Source organism: Myotis davidii, unplaced genomic scaffold (assembly GCF_000327345.1).
Source record: "Myotis davidii unplaced genomic scaffold, ASM32734v1 scaffold299, whole genome shotgun sequence".
NCBI lineage: Eukaryota > Metazoa > Chordata > Mammalia > Chiroptera > Vespertilionidae > Myotis > Myotis davidii.
In genome coordinates, this window is record NW_006293088.1 from 6,336,430 (window position 1) to 6,355,221 (window position 18,792).

At 48.8% G+C, this 18,792-nt stretch overlaps 3 protein-coding genes across 7 annotated transcripts in view; 1 reads left to right on the forward strand and 2 right to left on the reverse strand.

Moving 5' to 3' along the window:
* Positions 1–163, reverse strand: part of PEX14 (peroxisomal biogenesis factor 14) — a 133,808-nt gene extending 133,645 nt beyond the window's left edge. For 2 of the 5 annotated variants that reach the window (XM_006766730.2, XM_015565892.1), the window contains exon 1: positions 56–161. In XM_006766730.2, coding sequence (XP_006766793.1) covers positions 56–91 — 36 coding nt within the window. In that variant the 5' untranslated portion in view covers positions 92–161. Of the gene's footprint in view, positions 1–55 lie in introns of all 5 variants that reach the window. The other 3 variants (XM_006766728.2, XM_006766727.2, XM_015565893.1) reach the window with 2 other exon arrangements.
* A 570-nt stretch (positions 164–733) lies between these two features.
* Positions 734–9,764, forward strand: DFFA (DNA fragmentation factor subunit alpha). Its single transcript, XM_006766731.2, has 6 exons — positions 734–1,221; positions 2,719–2,880; positions 4,611–4,753; positions 8,015–8,204; positions 8,417–8,568; positions 9,304–9,764. Exons 1-6 carry the CDS (start codon positions 1,086–1,088, stop codon positions 9,514–9,516), a joined length of 996 nt encoding a protein of 331 aa, XP_006766794.1. The 5' UTR covers positions 734–1,085; the 3' UTR covers positions 9,517–9,764.
* Positions 9,765–15,288: 5,524 nt separating this feature from the next.
* On the reverse strand, positions 15,289–18,424 carry LOC102769223 (cortistatin). The gene is made up of 3 exons (XM_006766732.2): positions 17,284–18,424; positions 17,038–17,196; positions 15,289–16,020 (listed from the first exon to the last, which is right to left on the reverse strand). The coding sequence occupies exons 2-3, from the start codon at positions 17,137–17,139 to the stop codon at positions 15,805–15,807; spliced, it is 318 nt and encodes a 105-aa protein (XP_006766795.1). The 5' UTR covers positions 17,140–17,196; positions 17,284–18,424; the 3' UTR covers positions 15,289–15,804.
* Between the last annotated feature and the right edge of the window lie 368 nt (positions 18,425–18,792).

Consider the following 18,792-nt stretch of genomic DNA (forward strand, 5'->3'; position numbering starts at 1 on the left):
GCCCCCTCCAGCGGGGGTCCCCGCCACCACGGTCGGGCCGTCCGGCTCCCCTCACCTGGCTCGGCTGCTCTGCCTGCTCCGAGGACGCCATCTTTCCGAGGCCTGACTAATCGATCGCCGCGGGGCGAGGCTTCTCCCAGGCGCCCTCGCTCTCGCTCTCCCGCCCAGACTGAAGTAGCCGAACCGAGCTTATCGATGGAGGCCACCCCGGGAGGCGGGGAACTCCCACGTCGAATCACGTCGCACAATTTTCATCAGGTCTCTGCTTTCCAGGAAGATCCGAGGTCTGTCCTTTTTGCTCTCATATATACATATATATACATATATACATATATTCATACATATGCATATGTATACATATATATACATATTATATACATAATCTCAGTGATGTGACTCGCATTTCCACTTTCCTCTCTGATTTCATTTAGACCGTAATATTTACCTATTTACTTACGCATTTTGTTATGAGTCCAACCCTAGTTGCATGGCTGAAGCAGGGAGTTGAACGGAAATGTGTGATTATCTTATGCTTCTCTGTTATGTTTTTCAGCAAGACTGAAACAGCCTCATCAATTTTTTAAATTGACTTCCTTCAGATCAGCCTGAAAGATGGGGCATCTTACAGAACTTTTCAGGTTGGAAAGGGAAAACAAATTAGCACGGGGCAATAACAGACTCAAAGTATTCATATTATACATGTATACATGCAAATAGGAGTGTTCTAACAAGACAAGGGAGGATGCATGCGTATCGTCCATAATGCAAAATAAACCCCTATTGACCTCATTTTGAACGCGCCATTGCTACTCCTAAATACAAGGAAGGAAAACACTCTTCCTAGGTCGAATTGGGCGACGTAACCAAGTCGGCTTTGCACCCAGATACTACAGCTCCCGGCATGGCCCGGGGGCCGCACGCGATCAGCGTCCATTAGAACTACATCTCCCAGCGTCCCTTGGGCCCCATGCGTGATTTGCTACGGAAAGAACTAAATCTCCCGGCATGCCAGGGGAGTGGGTGGAGGACCCCGGCACTAGCCTCAGCGACTTCCCGGAGTCAATCAAGTCCCGCTCCGGTGGAGGATGGAGGTGTCTTGGGGCGCCAGTGGTCCGGAACCCGGCGACAATCAGGCTCTAAAGCCGTGTCTGCTGCGCCGCAATCACAGCCGCGAGCAGTACGGCGTGGCGGCCTCCTGCCTCGAGGACCTGAGGAGCAAGGGTAGGCACGGCCCGGGGACCGAGGCGAGGCCTTGGGGGTTCGGGGCAGAGGGGCTCCGGGGCCGCGTGAGGAGGTCGGCGGGGGCAAGGCGGGGTGGAGAGAGGCGACTTGGGATTCTTGAAGCTCTGGGAGCCTTGGGACGGAAATGTCTCAATAGCGACTTACACGTTTCAAAGCGTTCACAAGCGCTTTAACTTATCTCGTGCGACCCTCATGGTGGTGGAAAGGTAGACGGGAAGCATTTTGCAAATTAAAACAGACTCGATGTAGGTACCTTGCCTGAAATCATTTAGGTTTTGGACCAAATCCCAGCCTAGTGCCTTCTTATCACTCAGGCTCTCCAAGGTGAGCCCAGGGCGGGGTGGGGCGGGTTTCCACCCTCAACCTGTGCGATAAAGAGGGAGCTGCTTGCTACCGACAAACATCGCATGTTGTGATGAGTTGACAAAAGTCCTGAGCTCCTCCCCCACTTCCCCAGGTTGTACTAGCTACTTGATCTCGCACTAACCCACCATCTCTCTACCCTCAGTTTTCTCGTTGGCAGTGGATATAATATTTCCAGCCCTGCTTCCCGGGATTGTCAGGACTCTCAGGGGATACATGCAAATAATTTGCAAGCCTTATTAGTCTGTAGAAGTAACTTGTTTAAAGGAATTCTACCAGTGGTCCCCAGGCATGTAGTCCCAGTGTGTGCCAGGGTTCAGGGCTTCCTCTCTTGGTCATCAGGCCGCCGAGAAGGCAGGCAGAACCCAGGAGCAGCCTCCGTGCTGTCCACGCTTTAGTGACATGGCTTTTGCCCAATGTCTTTACAGGTATTTATGGTTGGCATTCGGGTAGAGCTTAATGACCTTTCACTGCCGGGCTGCAGTTGGCACAGAGACCCTGTAAGTGCTGTGCCCTCTGGAGCTCCTCCTCCATTTGCGGAGGGAGACGACACTGCCTTGAGGATATTTGTAGTCTCATTAGCATCTTAGGCTACTGATACAAGTTTCTGCTTCTTTATACGTTCCCATGGGTTATAAAGGCTGCAGAGAAAGATCCTACAGAGAACAAAAAGCATAACTTTTTTTTTTTTACGTTTGACACAGAAGAGTTTAAGATGACCGCTGAGTAAATGAATGAAAGGCTGCTTGTTTACAAGGAATTGACCCGGATTCTGCAGGTGTACATACCAGTTCTGTCACTTAATGTGCTGTCTTGGACAAGTTACTTAACTTCTCCGAGCCTTGGGCTTGATGTCTGTAAAATGGGGGTAACAGTAGTATCTACCTTCTAGGATTGTTATGAGATTAAATATTCTATGTGCCGAGCACTTAGAACAGTACCAGGCCCATGAAAGTGTTCTATTAGTGCGACTAAAGCTGTGGCTGTTGTTGTAGTTATCATTACCTACCAGGAATTCTGCTGGGCCCTAGGGGCATACAAATTGAGAGTGAAAGGATACGTGTGTTTTCCTTATGGATACTTGTCAATTGCCAAATGTTTTCTTTCTCTCAGCCTATGACATCCTGGCCATGGATAAGTCCCTGGCACCAATCACCTTGGTCCTGGCAGAGGATGGCACCATAGTGGATGATGACGACTACTTCCTGTGTCTGCCTTCTAATACTAAGTTTGTCGCATTGGCCGGTAATGAGAAGTGGGCATACAACAACTCAGGTAAGAAATGCTGGCCATGTGCAAATGGTCCATGCCAGGGGTCCTCAAACTACGGCCCCCGGGCCACATGCGGCCCTCTGAAAACATTTATCCGGCCCGCCGGGTGTTTTTGCCACCGCTGCCTGTTGCTTAGCAGCCGACTAAACTATAGTCCGGCCCTCCAACGGTCTGAGGAACAGTGAACTGGCCCCCTGTTTAAAAAGTTTGAGAACCCCTGGACTATGCAGTACAGTATCCGTCATGATTCCTGTTCCTGCTCAGGCCCCGGGTTACGGTTTGTCTGACGGTCTGGGAATGCCAGGTACGGTGCCGAGCCTGGGGGTGAAGATGGGCCCAATTCTCAAGTAACTCACAGACCAACAGCAACGCAAATGCAGCGTGGCAGAACAATCCGTGCACAGGAAGAGTCAGGCTGCCGCACCTGAGTCCAGGCTCTGCCATCTGCTAGCCGTGTGACCTTGGCCAAATTACCCAACTTCTCAGCACCTAATTGAGATGGTAATTATGGCACCTGTCTCCTAGGATTGCTGTAAGGAGAACAGGACATAGTACGTGTCAAATCAGGGTTTCTCAGTACGACTGCTGACGTTTTGGGCTGGAGAATTCTTTGTTGTGGGGCTATTCTGTGCATTGTAGAAGGTTTAGCAGCATCCCTGGTCTTTGCCCTCTATATGCCAGTAGCATCTCCTCACCCCAGTTATGACCATCAAAAATGCCTCCTGACATTGTCAAATGTCTCCTGGGGAACAAAATCACTACCAGTTGAGAACCTCTGACAGAAAGCAGTTAGATCTTACCTGTCACACAGTAAGGGCTCAATAAACGTTACTGTCACCGTCATCACCGGGGATGCAAAGGGAACTAACATTGATGAGCAAGGACCAAAGAGCTACAGAAGTGCCTTAAGGAAAGTCCTCAGGCCACTAAATTGAGGAACTAACCTTCAGCAATGGCTCTCCCAGCCCACCTTGTCCCCCAGGGACAGCAGTAGCCGCAGCTCCTCCAATCAAGGGCAAGACCAGTCCACAAGCATCGTGAGAACGAATGTCCTGTGTACTCAGAGACGCAAAACTAACCTACAGGGAAGTGTGGTAGGACCCTGGTAGCTTCTTTCCATAAAAGAATAAAGAGCAGTTACATGCAGAAATAAAGTGAAGCCTGGCCGGTGTGGCTCTGTGGTTGAGCGTCGACCCATGACCAAGGGGTCCCCAGTTCAACTCCCTGTCAGAGCTCATGCCCGGGTTTCAGGCTCGATCCCCAGTAAGGGATGTGCAGAAGGTAGTCAATCGATGATTTTATCTCGTCATTGATGTTTCTATCTCTCTCTCCCTCTCCCTTCCTCTCTGAAATCAATAAAAGAAAATTTTTTTAAATACAGAAGAAGAGGGAAAATTAGCTGGAGATTGGCTTTCCCATAACCTTGAGAAAAGGTGCTTCTTTCTCCATTGAAATTATTCTAAACTAGAAGCCCAATGTGCGAAATTCGTTCAAGGGGCTCGGGCCCCCTGCCGCCGCCACGGCCGCCTCTGCCTTGGCCTTCACAGCCCTGGCTTCGTCCAGAAGGTCATCTGGAAGGACGTCTGGTCTAATTAGCATATTAGGCCTTTTTTATTATAGATGGTCAGTCGGAAGAATGTGCAGACATGCTGGAGGGCTGTGTGTGTTGCGGGGGAGGTGAAACAACACTTTCAGTTCATCTAATGTGACTGGCCTTTCCCCCCACATGTCAGACGGAGGCACTGCTTGGCTTTCCCAGGAGTCCGTGGATGTGGATGAAACAGACAGCGGGGCAGAGCTGAAGTGGAAGAATGTGGCCCGGCAGCTGAAAGAAGATCTGTCCAGCATCGTTCTCCTGTCAGAGGAGAACCTCCAAGTAAGCCTCCTCCACAGCTCACTGCCTCACGTCTGGCCTCTGCCGCCCACAAGAGTTTCTTAGTTTCCATGGGTCTTGCCATAATACTTTTATTATTATTATTTTTATATATACATATTTTATTGATTTTTCCAGAGAGGACGGGAGAGGGATAGAGAGTTAGAAACATCGATGAGAGATAAACATCGATCAGCTGCCTCCTGCACACCCCCCACTGGGGAAGTGCCCACAACCCAGGTACATGCCCTTGACCGGAATTGAACCCGGGATCTTTCAGTCCGCTGGCCGACGCTCTATACACTGAGCCAAACCGGTTTCGGCTGAAATGTCATTTTTAAATCACTAATACCAAGGATGTGAAGATGGAAGTACCAACTGTGTATTATTACATCAATTGTACATTTCTCCACAGTCCATTCAGATGTTTCACGCCCTGAATTGAAGATCAAGCCCACAACCCAGGCATGTGCCCTTGACTGGAATCGAACCCGGATCTTTCCGTCCGCAGGCCGATGCTCTAGCCAGTGAGCCAAACCAGCTAGGACTGGGCTCATTTATTAATTTTTAAATATTTCTTAAATGACAACCAAGATTCCTCATTTTCTAATTTGCTCACCTGGAACAGGAATCTTTCAGCCCTCGCCTTGCATCAGAATTGCCTGTGGACCTTTTTAAAAATACCGATGCGCATGCCCCACCTAGACCTATTAGGCCCACTGTGGGGGTCTAGGATGTTCTGCTAGAGAATGTGGAGGTGCAGACGCTCGATTAAAATCCCAGCTCCATCACTATGACTTTGAGCCAGTAACTTAGCTTCTCTGCCGGCATTACCTCCAGTAAAGTGGAGATAAAATAGTTTGTGTTAATTCACAAAGCTGTTTATTGAGCCCTGCCCTGTGTCTGGCATGCCTCTGTGTACTGGGGGCCAGTTGTGAACAGGCAGCCACAGTCGCTGTTCCAAGGGAACTTGAATTCTGGTGAAGGGAGGCAGACCAAACAAGAAATGAACGGTACAGGGCGATGTGCCGAGAGGGGGGGTTACTCCAGATTGGGAGGTCAAGGAAGGCTCCCTTCAAGGAGGTGACCTTTGGTTAATTTGTAAACGTATATATTTATTTTGAATAAATAATACATTCACATGTTTAAAAATCCAAGAGGTATAGAAGGATATCCAGGTAGCTAAAAAGTGAGAAGAGCCCGTATCCACCAGCTGATGAGTAATAATGTGACGTATCTACCTAATGGAGTATTATCCAGCCACAGAAAGGAGTGAATTGTTAATACACACTACATCGTAGATCAGTCCTGGAAACTGCTAAGGAAAAGAAGCCAGCCACGAAGGGCCACATATTGTATGATAGCAAATATAATGAAAGGGCCGGAATACACAAACCTGTAGCGATAGAAAGTAGATTAGTGGTTGCCTAGGCCTGCGGTTGGTGGGGAGCTTTGAGGAGAAATAAGAAGTGACCCCTCATAGGTATGGGGTTTCTTTTTGGGGGAATGAAAATGTTCTAAAAAGACTGTGCTGATGATTGCAGAATCCTGTGACTATACCAAAACCCACTGAATTGTACATTCAGAGGGTGAATTGTATGGTATGAAATGATATCTCAATAAAACTGCTGGGGGTGGGGGGTGTACACAGGAAAGTCTGACTCCTGCCTCTTCGCTACCCAGGCTTCCCTTCCTGGAGACAGCCAACCTGTCAGTTTCCTCCTATTCCAGGATTTTATATACAAATTGTAGGGAGCGGCTATATCCGAGGCTTGATCCTATAGCCGCTCCCTACAACAAATATATGTATTTTCTCCTCCTCCCCTAGATTACACAGACAGAAGCATATCTGCTCTGTTTTTAAAGAGGTATTGGAGAGTATCCAGACCAGCATATAAAAGGCAGCCTGGTTCTTTTTTGCCACCGCATAGTATTGCATGTCACACGTGTACCATGCTTTGTTTAACGAGTCTCCCCCACTGGTGGACGTTTCGGTTGTCATCAGACAATGCTGCCAAAAAACTTACACCAGCGACATTTTGCACACTTGCATGCACGTGTTAGAAGCGTAGTTGGTAAACACTGGCAGGTTCCCAAGAGCTGGCGATTAAATTGAGAGCTGAAGGACAGGTTGGAGCCAGCCTTGGAAAGCTGGGGCCAGAGTGGGCCTGGCAGATGGAGGGCAGGAGCAAGCTTGAGTTTTGTTTTGTTTTTACTTTTTATTCATTTCAAAGAGAAAGGGAGAGGGAAAGAAAGATGGAAACATCAATGATGAGAAAGAACCACTAATCGGCTGCCTCCTGCACGTCCCCTACTGGGGGTCCAGCCCACAACCCCGGCATGTGCCCTTGACCAGAATTGAACCTGGAACCTTTCAGTCTGCAGGCCAATGCTCTATCCACTGAGCCAAACCAGTTAGGGCTAAAATAGACTTTTAAAGATATAAACATGGCCCTAGCTGGTTTGGCTCACTGGATAGAGCGTCGGCCTGGGGACTGAAAGGTCCCAGGTTCGATCCCAGACAAGGGCATGTACCTTGGTTGCAGGCACATCCCCAGTGGGGGGTGTGCAGGAGGCAGCTGATCGATGTTTCTCTCTCATCGATGTTTCTAACTCTCTATCCCTCTCCATTCCTCTCTGTAAAAAATCAATAAAATATATTAAAAAAAAAAAAAAAAGATATAAACATGTTTAAGGCTAAAATGATTAGAAAAACTTTTGCCTAAAATAACCCGAGATCGATTCATTATATAAATAATCATATACCTCCTTTATATTCTGTACATTTGGGTTTTCTAATATCAGGATTTTATTTCATTTTTAATGAGGCATTAGGGCATCGTTTTCCAAATTTTTTCACTAGAGGAAAACTGAAAACATTGCATGCTTCTCTCCTGACTCCTAAGCAGCCATTAGGAAACTTTGGAAAATAGATTAAATGAGTCGGTGAAACTGATGAATTTGAGAGAGATAACAGCCTGCTTAGAAAGTACTTGTCGCCCCGTCTGGTGTGATTCAGTTGGTCAGGCTTTGTCCCATGCACCAAGCCTTGCTGGTTCGATTCCCAGTCAGGGCACATGCCTCGGCGGCAGGCTGGGTTAGGGGGAGGGCATGCAGGAGGCCGCTGATCGGTGTTGCATTCTCACATCAATGCTTCTCTCTCCCTCTCCCTTCCCTTCCTCTCTCTCTAAAAAAGCAATAAGCTATTCTTTTCAAAAAAAGAAAGTACTTGTAGGCTTCTTGAAGTCTGTGTTTGTCTGTTAGGTGCTCATCGATGTTCCCTGTGCAGACCTGGCTGAGGAGCTGGGCCAAAGCTGTGTCACAGTCCAGGGGCTCCAGAACACCCTGCAGCAGGTGCTTGACCAGAGAGAGGAAGCCCGGCAGTCCAGGCAGCTCTTGGAGCTTTACCTCCAGGCTTTGGAGAAGGAGGGCAGCATCTTGTCGAAGCAGCAAGGTAGGACTCACCGGCCGGGGGAGGCACGCCGGGAACCGGGTGCCGTGGAGCCTTTCCTGGAGAGAACCAATTGTAACGGGGTCCAGAGCAGGGGAGCCACAGCTGCTGGCATCTCGAAATGACGTGTCTGCCTTGCCCTGATTCCTCTGGCTGGCGGTGGGTGGGCTGGGGTCACGCACTGTGCTGATCTCCACCCCGCGTCTGCTTTGCAGAGTCCCAAGCTGGCTTCGGTGACGGGGGGGATGCCGTGGACACGGGTCTGAGCAGAGAGCCCTCCTCCGAAATTGCCCTTTCGAGCCAGATCCTTACCACGCTGACGGAGAAGCCTGCGCCAGAGCTGAGTTTGTCCAGCCAGGATTTGGAGGTGGGCGAGAAGCTGGGAGCCTGAGCTACAGAGAACGGCTCCCCCTGGCGGTGTAGCATAGCCCTGCAGGGTCTTGTGTGGGATGTTTTCCACCTCTGCAGCCCCTGAGTCTTAGCTGCCAGTTTGCCTATTCTATGCCAGAGCCTTTGCAAACACCGCATGTAATCCAAATCAGAATGGCTTGCACAAAATGGACGCACTCCCACAGATCATCAAACATGACTTTCTGATCCACAGTGGGGCAAGGTGAGGAAGCCTGATAGGGAGGGCCCGCAGGCTAGCTTCTGCCACGGCTTCTGCGCCATCAGTGGTTCCGGAGGGTTTGCAGGCAGCCGAGGCACATACACCGTCACGGGGAAAGGCACACTCCAGGGCCGCCCTGTGCCGGCCCTCAGACCAGGGAACTAGAAGCTTGACGAAGAGAACCCATCAGGGGGCTGCTGCTTCCTTTCACCTTTGTCCCAACTACCTCCGCGTTGTAGCTGGCTGGGAAGGAAACTCTATTGACTGAACATGCCTACATTTCCTGTAAGTGGAGGACTTTGTAGTTGCTCCAAGTAAACTTCTTTCCAAAGAGCCTTTCCTGTGGGTGGTGTGTGGTCAGAGAAGGCCCAGGACAGTTTCCTGTGGAGGAGACCTGGCATTTCTGCAGGGACATCACCAACCCGAAGAAGCCGCGGGAGCAGAAGAGGGGGCAGAGGTCGTGGCTCTCAGTGGCTCTTATTCTCGCCGCAGTTGGTCACCAAGGAAGACCCCAAGGCGCTGGCTGTTGCTCTGCACTGGGACGTGAAGAAGACGGAAACTGTTCAACAGGCCTGTGAGCAGGAGCTGGGCCTGCGCCTCCAGCAGGTGCAGAGCTTGCACTCTCTCAGGAGCATTTCAGCACGGAGGGACCCCCTGCCCGGAGAACAGCAGAACCCCAAACGAGCCAGGCAAGAGCCCGCGTAGCTGTAGCTGCAGACGCGCCAAAGAGAGCCGTGTGACCTCGGCTCTGTTCTCGGTAAATCCCTTCAGCCCTTTCAGCTGCCTGTGTCCTACTCTGCCCCCTGCCTTGGAGCACGATCTCCTGGGAGAGGCTGGAAGACTGTTCCAGATCCCAGCATCTGCCCATTGTGAATGATGCAGCTGCACCAGTATACAGTGGGGCCTTGACTTACGAGTGTCCCAACTAACGAGTTTTTTTGAGATACGAGCCGTCTCTTGGCCGATTTTTTGCTTTGAGTTGCAAGCTAAAAAAAATTCGGGTTACGAGCCAGCTTCAGATACCCCACCGCTACTTGGCGCAGCGAACGTCACAGTGATTTGACATACGACACACAGTGATTTGAACGTCACAGTAATTTGAGTTATAAGCTCCGTCACGGAACAAATTAAACTCATAAGTCAAGGCCCCACTGTACCCACCTCCTCTACATGTTCTTACGTCCTCTTTGACATGGCGAAGGGCAGGGAAAAGAAATTGTCATACTTGGTTTTTTTTTTAATTGTCATATTTCAGACTCACCATCCTGTTCTAAAGGTAGAAATGCAGAATTTAAACAAATAATGGTAAAGAAGGTGGCACAATAGTGTTGATTATGGCCACAAACTTGTTTCTCAAATTAATTAACTTTTTTGTGTGTCTGTTCAAAGGCACATATTAAGTTTGCAGGCCTTAGGGACGCGGAGAGTCTCGTGATTCCTAATATCCAGTTCAGTATTGTTGAGCTGTATCCGAAACCCTTCTCCGTTTTCTAATATGTTTTATCAGCAGGGGGTGTAAGAGGTCATTAAATCCATTTCCATGCGACATGACTGAGTCTCTCTGGGTGCAAAGCAGAGACTTCTGGTTTACATACTTCTTTTTCTGTGCAGACTTACTCTTCAGGTTTTGTACCTCTCCTTGCAGGGAAAAGGTACCGGGTTATCAGGGACTTTTTTTAAGCATGTTTAGAGGAAAGTAGAATGCTATTACGAGATACATTGGCTAATTATTATTTTAGGTTAATTATTCAATGAAGAAATACAACAGTAAGTCCCGGGGCCAGGGTGGGTGCAGAAAACAATAGAACAGAAAACCTTTCCTTCTGTGATCTTGAAGGAGGGCTCCGCTGCACTCAGCATCCTTCCCTAATGCCCCACACCCTGGGTTCTCACTTCTTAGCCCCCCCGCCTTTTTGATAGCGAATTTTGTCATGCCTCCTTAATTGTCCTTAAACAAAAGCCAGGGCTGATAACCTGCCTACATGTGTACTTTCAAAAGCACTGACATAACACCCCACATGTAATATTTCAGAAGAAACAAAAGGGAAATTTCCAATAAAATGGCATGTATCTCAGTATGTCTCTGTCTGGCATGACTATACCGACGGCACGAAGACACTGTAAGATGTAGACACTGAAATACCGTGAACTTGACAGGCAGCCAGACACGGGTGTGTAGTGATTGTCAACTCAAATACCATGAGCAGCGTTGCCCTTCGTGATGGGATCTCCCCTATCAGTGACCTTCTGAACGAATGACATCTGTACTTTTACAAGGTGGCTGCATTCTTGAAAAATCCAGGGAACATCAAAACTGGGGAAAATACTTCGTATTTCTACGTAAGACAGAATTCGGTTTCAGGCTAGGATAATTTAGGTTTTCATCCATACAAGTGCCCAGCTTGGCGACCAAAAGTCACATGGGATGTGGGACAATTCTCCGTTGTGTGGGATTGTCCTATAACTTTGCTCGAAGACCCGCAGCCCGCCTCCCACCCCCTCCACTCAATGCCAGTAGAACCTTCAGGGACTGGGATAACTGAAGCGTCCCCACACATCTTCCAAAGGTCCCGGATGGGGCAGTAAAGCCAGCTGCACCTGCCACACGGGGGCCTCACAAAACTGCGTGCGCTGAGCAAGGTGGGGCTCGGCGCCTCGCCTTTTATACCTGAGCAGAGCTGTGCTCAGAGAGGTTGGCTGGCCTCATGTCACCGTCGGGGGGCCAGGACTCAAAGGCAGGTCCTCGGGTTCTAATTCCCCTGCTCTTTCCACTTGTATTTTCTTTTAAGTCCACTCACTCTTCAATTCCACATCCAGGTCACTGGTTTTGCTCTCCTGATGTAGTAAGTTGGGAAAGGCCTAAAATGTCTACAACATAATTGCCAAAAGGTTCCTATCTGTAGCCGTTGTGACGTGGGTATGAGAAGTAAATCAGCCACTGTCAGCCACGTAGTGAGCACAATAGTGGCGACCCCTGAAGAATGCTCTCTCCTCACCAGCTCTATCAACGTCATATTTTTGTCAAGTACACAGAGGAGCTTTGTTCGACTGGCTGTTGGAATTCTGTACTTGTAACAAAGTCACCAAGCATCTCAGCTGCACAGGATAAAGCAGTGGTTCTCAACCTTCCTAATGCCGCGACCCTTTAATGCAGTTCCTCATGTTGTGGTGACCCCCAATTTCATTGTTAAAAATTGAACGTAATTAAAGCATAGTGATTAATCACAAAAACAATATGTAATCATATATGTGTTTTCTGATGGTCTTAGGCGACCCCTGTGAAAGGGTCATTCGACCCCCAAAGGGGTCGCGACCCACAGGTTGAGAACCGCTGGTAAAGGAAAAAGCACTGTGGGTTTGGAGTGAGACAAAACCGTGTTGAGTCTAACCTTTGGCGACCTTAGTTGCCAAAAACGTAAGGTTAGTATAAGGCCCCAAGACCGGAAGAGGTAAATGATGTGAGGACGTGCACAGTCTCTAGCAGTGGGCTGGAGTGGCTCCCTTTCATCTCCCCAGGCACAGAGATGCCGGGTGGAGCAGAGACAGGGCTGTGTCTGTCCTTAGGAGGCGCCCGTCTATGGGTCTCTAGGGAAAGGGCCTTAGACTGCAAACTCTGGCCCAAATGTGTAGTGAGAGCGGTTGCAAACACTGCCCCTGGTCACCATTTACCTCCCCTCCACCACTGTGCCTCCAGGCCTTCTAAAACAGAAAAGTAGCAGCGCAGCAGTATGTCTAAAAGTAGGAGGGAGAGCAGGGCAAGCCTGTTCTTACGGCAGGAGGAAAGAATGTCAACGAAAGCAGCTGGGACTAATGAACTCTACATCAGCCATATTCCGTTCTTTCAACTCAAGTCAAGTGGCAGTCCCCATTAGGCAATTGGCTTTGACAAGAGCTGTGCTAATTACCACTTACCAACCTTTAATTTCTGGGTAAAAGCAAAAGGAAAAAAACTAATGGATTTTTCATTTTCCAGAAAGGAATAAAATAGTTGTCTGAACAAGACACACACACACACACACACACACACACACACACCAAAAAAACCCTGCATTAATACAAGAATTATTAATGTGTCTTTGCTAACCAGATTATTTAGCTCTTTAATTTTTTCTTTTTTTGCCTTCAGGGTTTTTCAACATTTTATTAGTAGGGTTTTGCCTTAAATTATTTTGGTTGTGTCTTTTATTACTTGAGGGTGTTTTTTTTTTTAATTCTTTTTGTTTAAAGTATTACATGTCTCCTTTTTCCCCCTTGACCTTTCTGCGGTTGTTCCCACCCCCACGGCACATGCCCTCGCCCTCGCCCCCCTACTGTCTGTGTCCGTGGATGCTGCTTATATGCATGTATACAAGTGCTTTGGTTGATCTCTGACCCCCCCACCCCGCCTTCCCTCTGAGGTTGGATGGTCTGTTCCATGCTTCCATGTCTCTGGGTCTATTTTAGTTCCATCAGTTTATGTTGTTCTATTACTTGAGGTTTTTAAGGACCTTGAAAATGATCTAGTCTGGGCACCTAGCCACTGCCTGAGTCCCCTACACGGCTGACTGGGTCTTCTGTCCCGTGGGGAAGCCTCCCCAGGAGGCGCGCTGGGTTTTCAGATCGCAGAACCTTAAAGTTGGGTATTTGCTTGAATTAAATCACGTAACACTCGCGCAATTACAAGGAAGTAAACCAACAGGTTAAGGCATAGATACTGACTGGGTTTTCTTTAGTGTTTTCTAATACCATGTTACAAGAACTTCAACCAAAAAAATTCTAGCTTTTCTCCAGCTTGTAATTATTTCAATGAGACAAACATATGTATTCTTGACCACTTAGCTACTTAATTATAGAGGAGGAGGGTAAATCAGTGTTTTCATTAGGGTTCTGAGAGACTAAGGAGTGGGTGGCTCAGCTGTCCTTTGCGTCTTCCTTTCTAGTCTAGAAACAGAAAACTTCCTTCTTTTTACGCCTACATGACCTTTCCTCTTCTGATTTGTTCAACGTGGAACCCGTGTCTCCACCGAAGAAGCTACTACGGTGAAGATGTGGTTAACCCTTCAGCAGGTGCTGTTACATCAAGCTCAGTATTTCCCATGAGCTGACCGGCCTGAGTTTCCGAAAGCCAGGGAAGAGCTGCTGTCGGCCCTGAACTGTGAATAGTGGGTAGGGATTTCTGTCAAGTGCTGATGTCACAGTTCTCCCTCAGCAGTTAGGGATCTATTCTGGTGATGAACGCTGGAAACAAAGGCAAGAGCATGAATGAGAAGTTGTCCAGGCGCTGACGTCCCACCTCTACACCTTTGACTATCCTCACCTACAGAAAGGTAGACTGTAAGAAAAGTCTACCAGACACCTGATGGTAGGAAATGACCCTAATTACCCATTTTATCCGACTGTATTAATCGTGAGCATATTAATCTAGTCTAACATGCTGTGGGTGCCAGTGCACATTTTATTAATCCCCCTGAACTAAGGGAGGCTTGGGCTTGATGGATTGCCTGGCAGTCTCATTAGTTTAGCCTCATTATCCTTCAGGTATCACTTAGTTCAAAGTTAAAATCCCAATCTTAAGGACTGTGTGTGTATGACCTCCATTGAAACTGAAAAACAATGGCCATGCTTTTCTTCTGGAAAAATCTTCCGGGACAAAGTTCTGAAGGTTAGCCGGTCTTTCGGGCACACGTCGTCACCAGTGTACTGACCCAATTACTGTCTCCTAAAGCTGCTGTGTTTGGAAATGTGGATGCCATTAAGGCTCTTCTATCACATTATACTTTTACTCAGCGAGTAATTATGAATATGAGCTCAGCTCTGCGGAAAACAGAAGGGAACGGTCAGCAGTCAGACCCGCGAGCCTGCCCCCCTGGTGTCAGAGAAGAGGAAGATCGCCGAGTCCTCCAGCCGGCCTTTGCCAGCCTCCTCAATGCGAGGCCTCACCCTCAGACACGCGCCCTCACTCCAGGGATGAATCTCTCAGCGTTAAAGTTTAGCATCTAAAAACCTCACCCTGGAAGCTTTCTTTAGAATCTATGACTCAAGAGTTATAAATATGCATAATCAAGCAAGGATTTCGGTGCTGTAGGGGAAGAATGAAAAATTTGATGAGGGTTTTGAAACTGAGCAACTTGTTTACTCCTAACTTTCTCTTGAACCGACCAAAATCCTGGTCCTCCTGGGCTCAACGTTGCTCTGCGTTACATCCCAGAAAGGAATCCCCCTCCTCGAACAATCACTCACGGTCACTTCTGTGGGAGATTGCTGGGGAGTGGGGGAATATAAACAATTACAATTCACGCCAACACAGAGGCGCTGTCTGCAAACAAGGTCTGGACCTGGGACTGCAGGTCCCTGGAGGCGGAGGCGGCCAGCAGGCTGCACCGGCCGGCAGCAGCACGGCTCGCTGTTTGGGGTTTGAAATAAACCTGAAGCGCTCATCCATGAAAAGAATTCTAACGAATGATTAACTGACTCATTAAAATGAGTATGTATGCAACAGCAGGTTCGAATGTAACTTTTATGAACATGTCAGCATAATGTCTGTTTAATAGCATGGCATTTGTTTCTATATAAATTTTTGCTAAATCATGAATAATAACTATTTTGCTCTTTGAGTGGTGTTAAAAATTGGCTTTTAACATGAGGGCAATATTTTTTAAATTAGACAATTTATATCAATATGAACTGAAATAAGATGTTATTCTGAACCCTTAAATATATAGCCTTGAGCTGTTTTAAATCAAAGGAAGGCAGAGAGAGTGAAGGTGGGGGGAAGGCCCGTGGCTGCACTGAGCACAATACAACAAAACCCACAAAAGTCTATCAAAAATACTCACTTAGGGTTCCAGATTACTCAGGACACTCAGTATTGGGCACCGCTGGAGCTTAAATTAAAAATACTTTTCAAATGACACAGAAACAAGAAGGCAACTGCATAAAGAAAGGTCACGGCTGCTTGATACATTTTATTTGGCTCCATCGTTGCACTTCCCTGCATGAGTAGTCGGTGGGGTTCTACTTGCAGGAGGAGAAGGTCTTCCAGAAGAAGTTCTTGCAGGGCACCTTCTCTGGGCGCCTGGACTGCTGCGGGGGCGGGCCTTCCTGCCGCCTGGACACCTCCCCGGCCGCCCCTCCCACGAAGGGCGCTGCTCTGGCCTGGGAGGCCCTCGCGGACCACCAAGCCAGGAAAGTCAACAGGCTGTTCTTCATTTCGGCCACTTCCTGCAGATGCTTTTGAAAAGAAGCAGAGGACAAAGAAAAATCAACCGTCTGGCTCAGCCAGCACCGAAGACAAACACCTCCATCCTTCCTTCCTTCAAAAACATAAAACTGCTCCAGAATAAGTCACATATCCATTTAGAGGGTGAGGGAGTTAAGAACACCTCAACAGCATTGCTCTAATTAAAGGAAAAGTTGAGAATTCTCGATCATGGAAAGAAAAAGACGGCTTGTTTTGCCCATAATCTTTGCTGAGGTCCTGAATTCGAAGGGGTCAGGAGACCTGCCATTCCCCGTAAGTGGCCGCTCAGGAGCCCCGAGGTGGACCAGGTAATTGGATGAGCAGGTTTTCCCTCTCTGGCCTTCCTCCGGGCTGTCCACAGATTGCTCTTCAAGACAGATCAGATTGAGACGTTATACCCTGGTCTTTCAAACTCCTTCGAAAGCTTCCAGGAGTAATCTGATGATAAATGACTTGTCTGAGACTCATCTGGTAATTTCAGAGAAAAATCCATTTTTAATGGTCAACTTTATGTACTCTCCTTGGAACTTTTTCAAAATGGAAAAAAGAGGAAAAATAAATCACCCCGTGAAGTTGCAAGTTCTCACAATGAAAAAGTAACGATGTCAATTCATCTGAGCCGGTGAGAACGTGTGCCGGGTGTATAAATTAAGACTCTAGAAGTGTGTGTGTGACTTAATAGTGCAGTGAGCGCCACGCCCGCAGTACGATAGACTGGTCCAATCACTGAGCATTCAAAGACCAGCAGATGGAGACCGCTAGCATGAGCAAGCCCACCTGGGCTTCAGAACTTCCCAACTGCCTCGGCTCCGTGGTCAGCGAGACTCCGTGGTCTGTGTGACACCACAGGACCCCAGGGCAGCAGGGAACACTATGAGGTTCAGCCCCGCAGCCTGTCCTACACACTCAGCCGTGCAGAGCTGGGGAGTCCACAGGCGTGGCCAGACAGGCCGGCAGCGAGATTGCCAGAAAGTGGGCTAGCATGTGGCCAAGTCAGGACTACTCACCTCACTGTCACTGTCCTGGCCGGCAAGGCCACCCTCCGGAGGCAGGGCAGCGGTGGCCGCGGAGAGCAGCAGCAGCAGCAGCAGGCAGAGGGGCAGCGGCATCCTGCGGGCTGACTGGCTCCTCTCCAGCTCTGCGGCTGCTTGTCTTTCCTGGCAGCCCTGAAATCGGTGTTTTGTGGACGTGGGTCTCTTTGGAGCCTGGGGGTATTTTTAGCTCAACCTGCAGCTGGTTTTTTGTATACTTACCTGTGTGAAGCCTGCACCCCTTCCTCCTTCACACTCAAGCAGTGACGCAGATGCCAGAGCAATCAGTGCCCACAAAGGCGCTTCTGAGTGGGACTTAACCCTTCATTAAAGACGCGGGTCTTTGCTGTGTTTAGAGCAGATTTGCTCTTCCTTTGCAATTCATGTGCACTTCTTCTAAAGAAGTCCCACAGCCTCCTAATCATGCCCACAGCAAGCAGGAGGCCGTGCGGACAAAACGGAGCAATTCCACATGGTATACATTAGCCTTGGGTAAGGAGCTGACAACCTGCAATTCTGCCCATGAAGAGAAGGGCTGACTCCGCTGCGGGCAGAAGAAACAAGGAGGCAAGAGGGCTGAGGGAGCCACTTAGAGCAGATCGCCTGGTTTCGCCAAATCGCAGGCAAGGACAACCCAGTGATGGTTCCCCAGCCAGCAGGCCAGACGCTGTCGTCCCGCCCAGGCCTCCTCGAACTGTGATGTGAACCAAACCGCCTAAATGAAGTTAAGACTAGAATGCAGATTCTCATGTTGTGCAAGGAGGGCCAAGGTCCCACATTCTAGCGAGCACCCGGGTGATGCTGACATGGGAGTAGCCGGGCTCAAGTCCAGTGTTTTCCAAACTGCTACTGACCACCCACCAGCGGGTCAGAAACTAGCACTTTTTTTGAATGAACAGAAATTAGAGTGCATCACGAAGAGTAAGATTAAATATACTGCTTCATGTGTCAGGTGTAAAACATTTCTTACTGAATGACCTGCACTTGACCGGCTCCTGGGCGCACTCTCCTCCTGAGGACGGTGCCACCACTGAGAAGTGCAGACTGAGGTGTCCTCTGTCCCACCTCTGGCTCTTCCTCACTATGAACGCTAGAAACCCCTGCTTGGAACCAAGTAACCTAAGCAAGGGCTCCAGCTTATCCCACCAGCACATCCTGGACTCCAGGGCACAGTCTTCCCCGGTGCCCACCATGCCAGGCACCACACCAGCACCGAGCGATCGCCGTTCACCACCCAAAGTCTGCCTTCGGGCAGCTGGTCATCCCATGTTTGATGCAAGAATGTGTGCTTCTGAAAAGAGATACAATGGGAACTTTGATTAAAAGGAAAAACAAAGGCTGCTCATTCTAAAGGGCAGAACAGGACCCAGAGAGAAGTTAGGAGGGGGAAGAGTTTTCCCTATCAACAGAAAAACTTGGAATTAGTGTCCAATAAGAAGGGGCTCTCGTCCCTGGAGTTCAGCAGAGCCTGGGGAGCCACACCCCGGGAATGCGGTGGAAGGGGTTCGCGGTTGGTGGGAAGATGGACTGAACGACCCTAAGGGTTCTTTGTGGACTCCACCGTTCAGTAGAGGGAACAGGCATGTTCCGATGAACTCTTCCTGGACATCGCTGTGTATGAGGCGGTGTGGCCTTTCCCACCCCCTCTTACCGTCACATATACCTCCCTGCCAGGTATTTTTTAACCCTAGTCACTGTTACGAGTAAGAACACAAAGTTTCAGAAAGTCAT

Coding starts and splice junctions, on each gene's coding strand:
- DFFA (XM_006766731.2), top strand. CDS start 1,086: ATGGAGGTGTCTTGGGGCGCCAGTGGTCCGGAACCCGGCGACAATCAG. Junction 1,222..2,718: donor CGAGGACCTGAGGAGCAAGG/GTAGGCACGGCC, acceptor TCTTTCTCTCAG/CCTATGACATCCTGGCCATG. Junction 8,205..8,416: donor CATCTTGTCGAAGCAGCAAG/GTAGGACTCACC, acceptor TCTGCTTTGCAG/AGTCCCAAGCTGGCTTCGGT.
- LOC102769223 (XM_006766732.2), bottom strand. CDS start 17,139: ATGCCGCTGCCCCTCTGCCTGCTGCTGCTGCTGCTGCTCTCCGCGGCC. Junction 16,021..17,037: donor GCCAGGACAGTGACAGTGAG/GTGAGTAGTCCT, acceptor TCTTTTCAAAAG/CATCTGCAGGAAGTGGCCGA.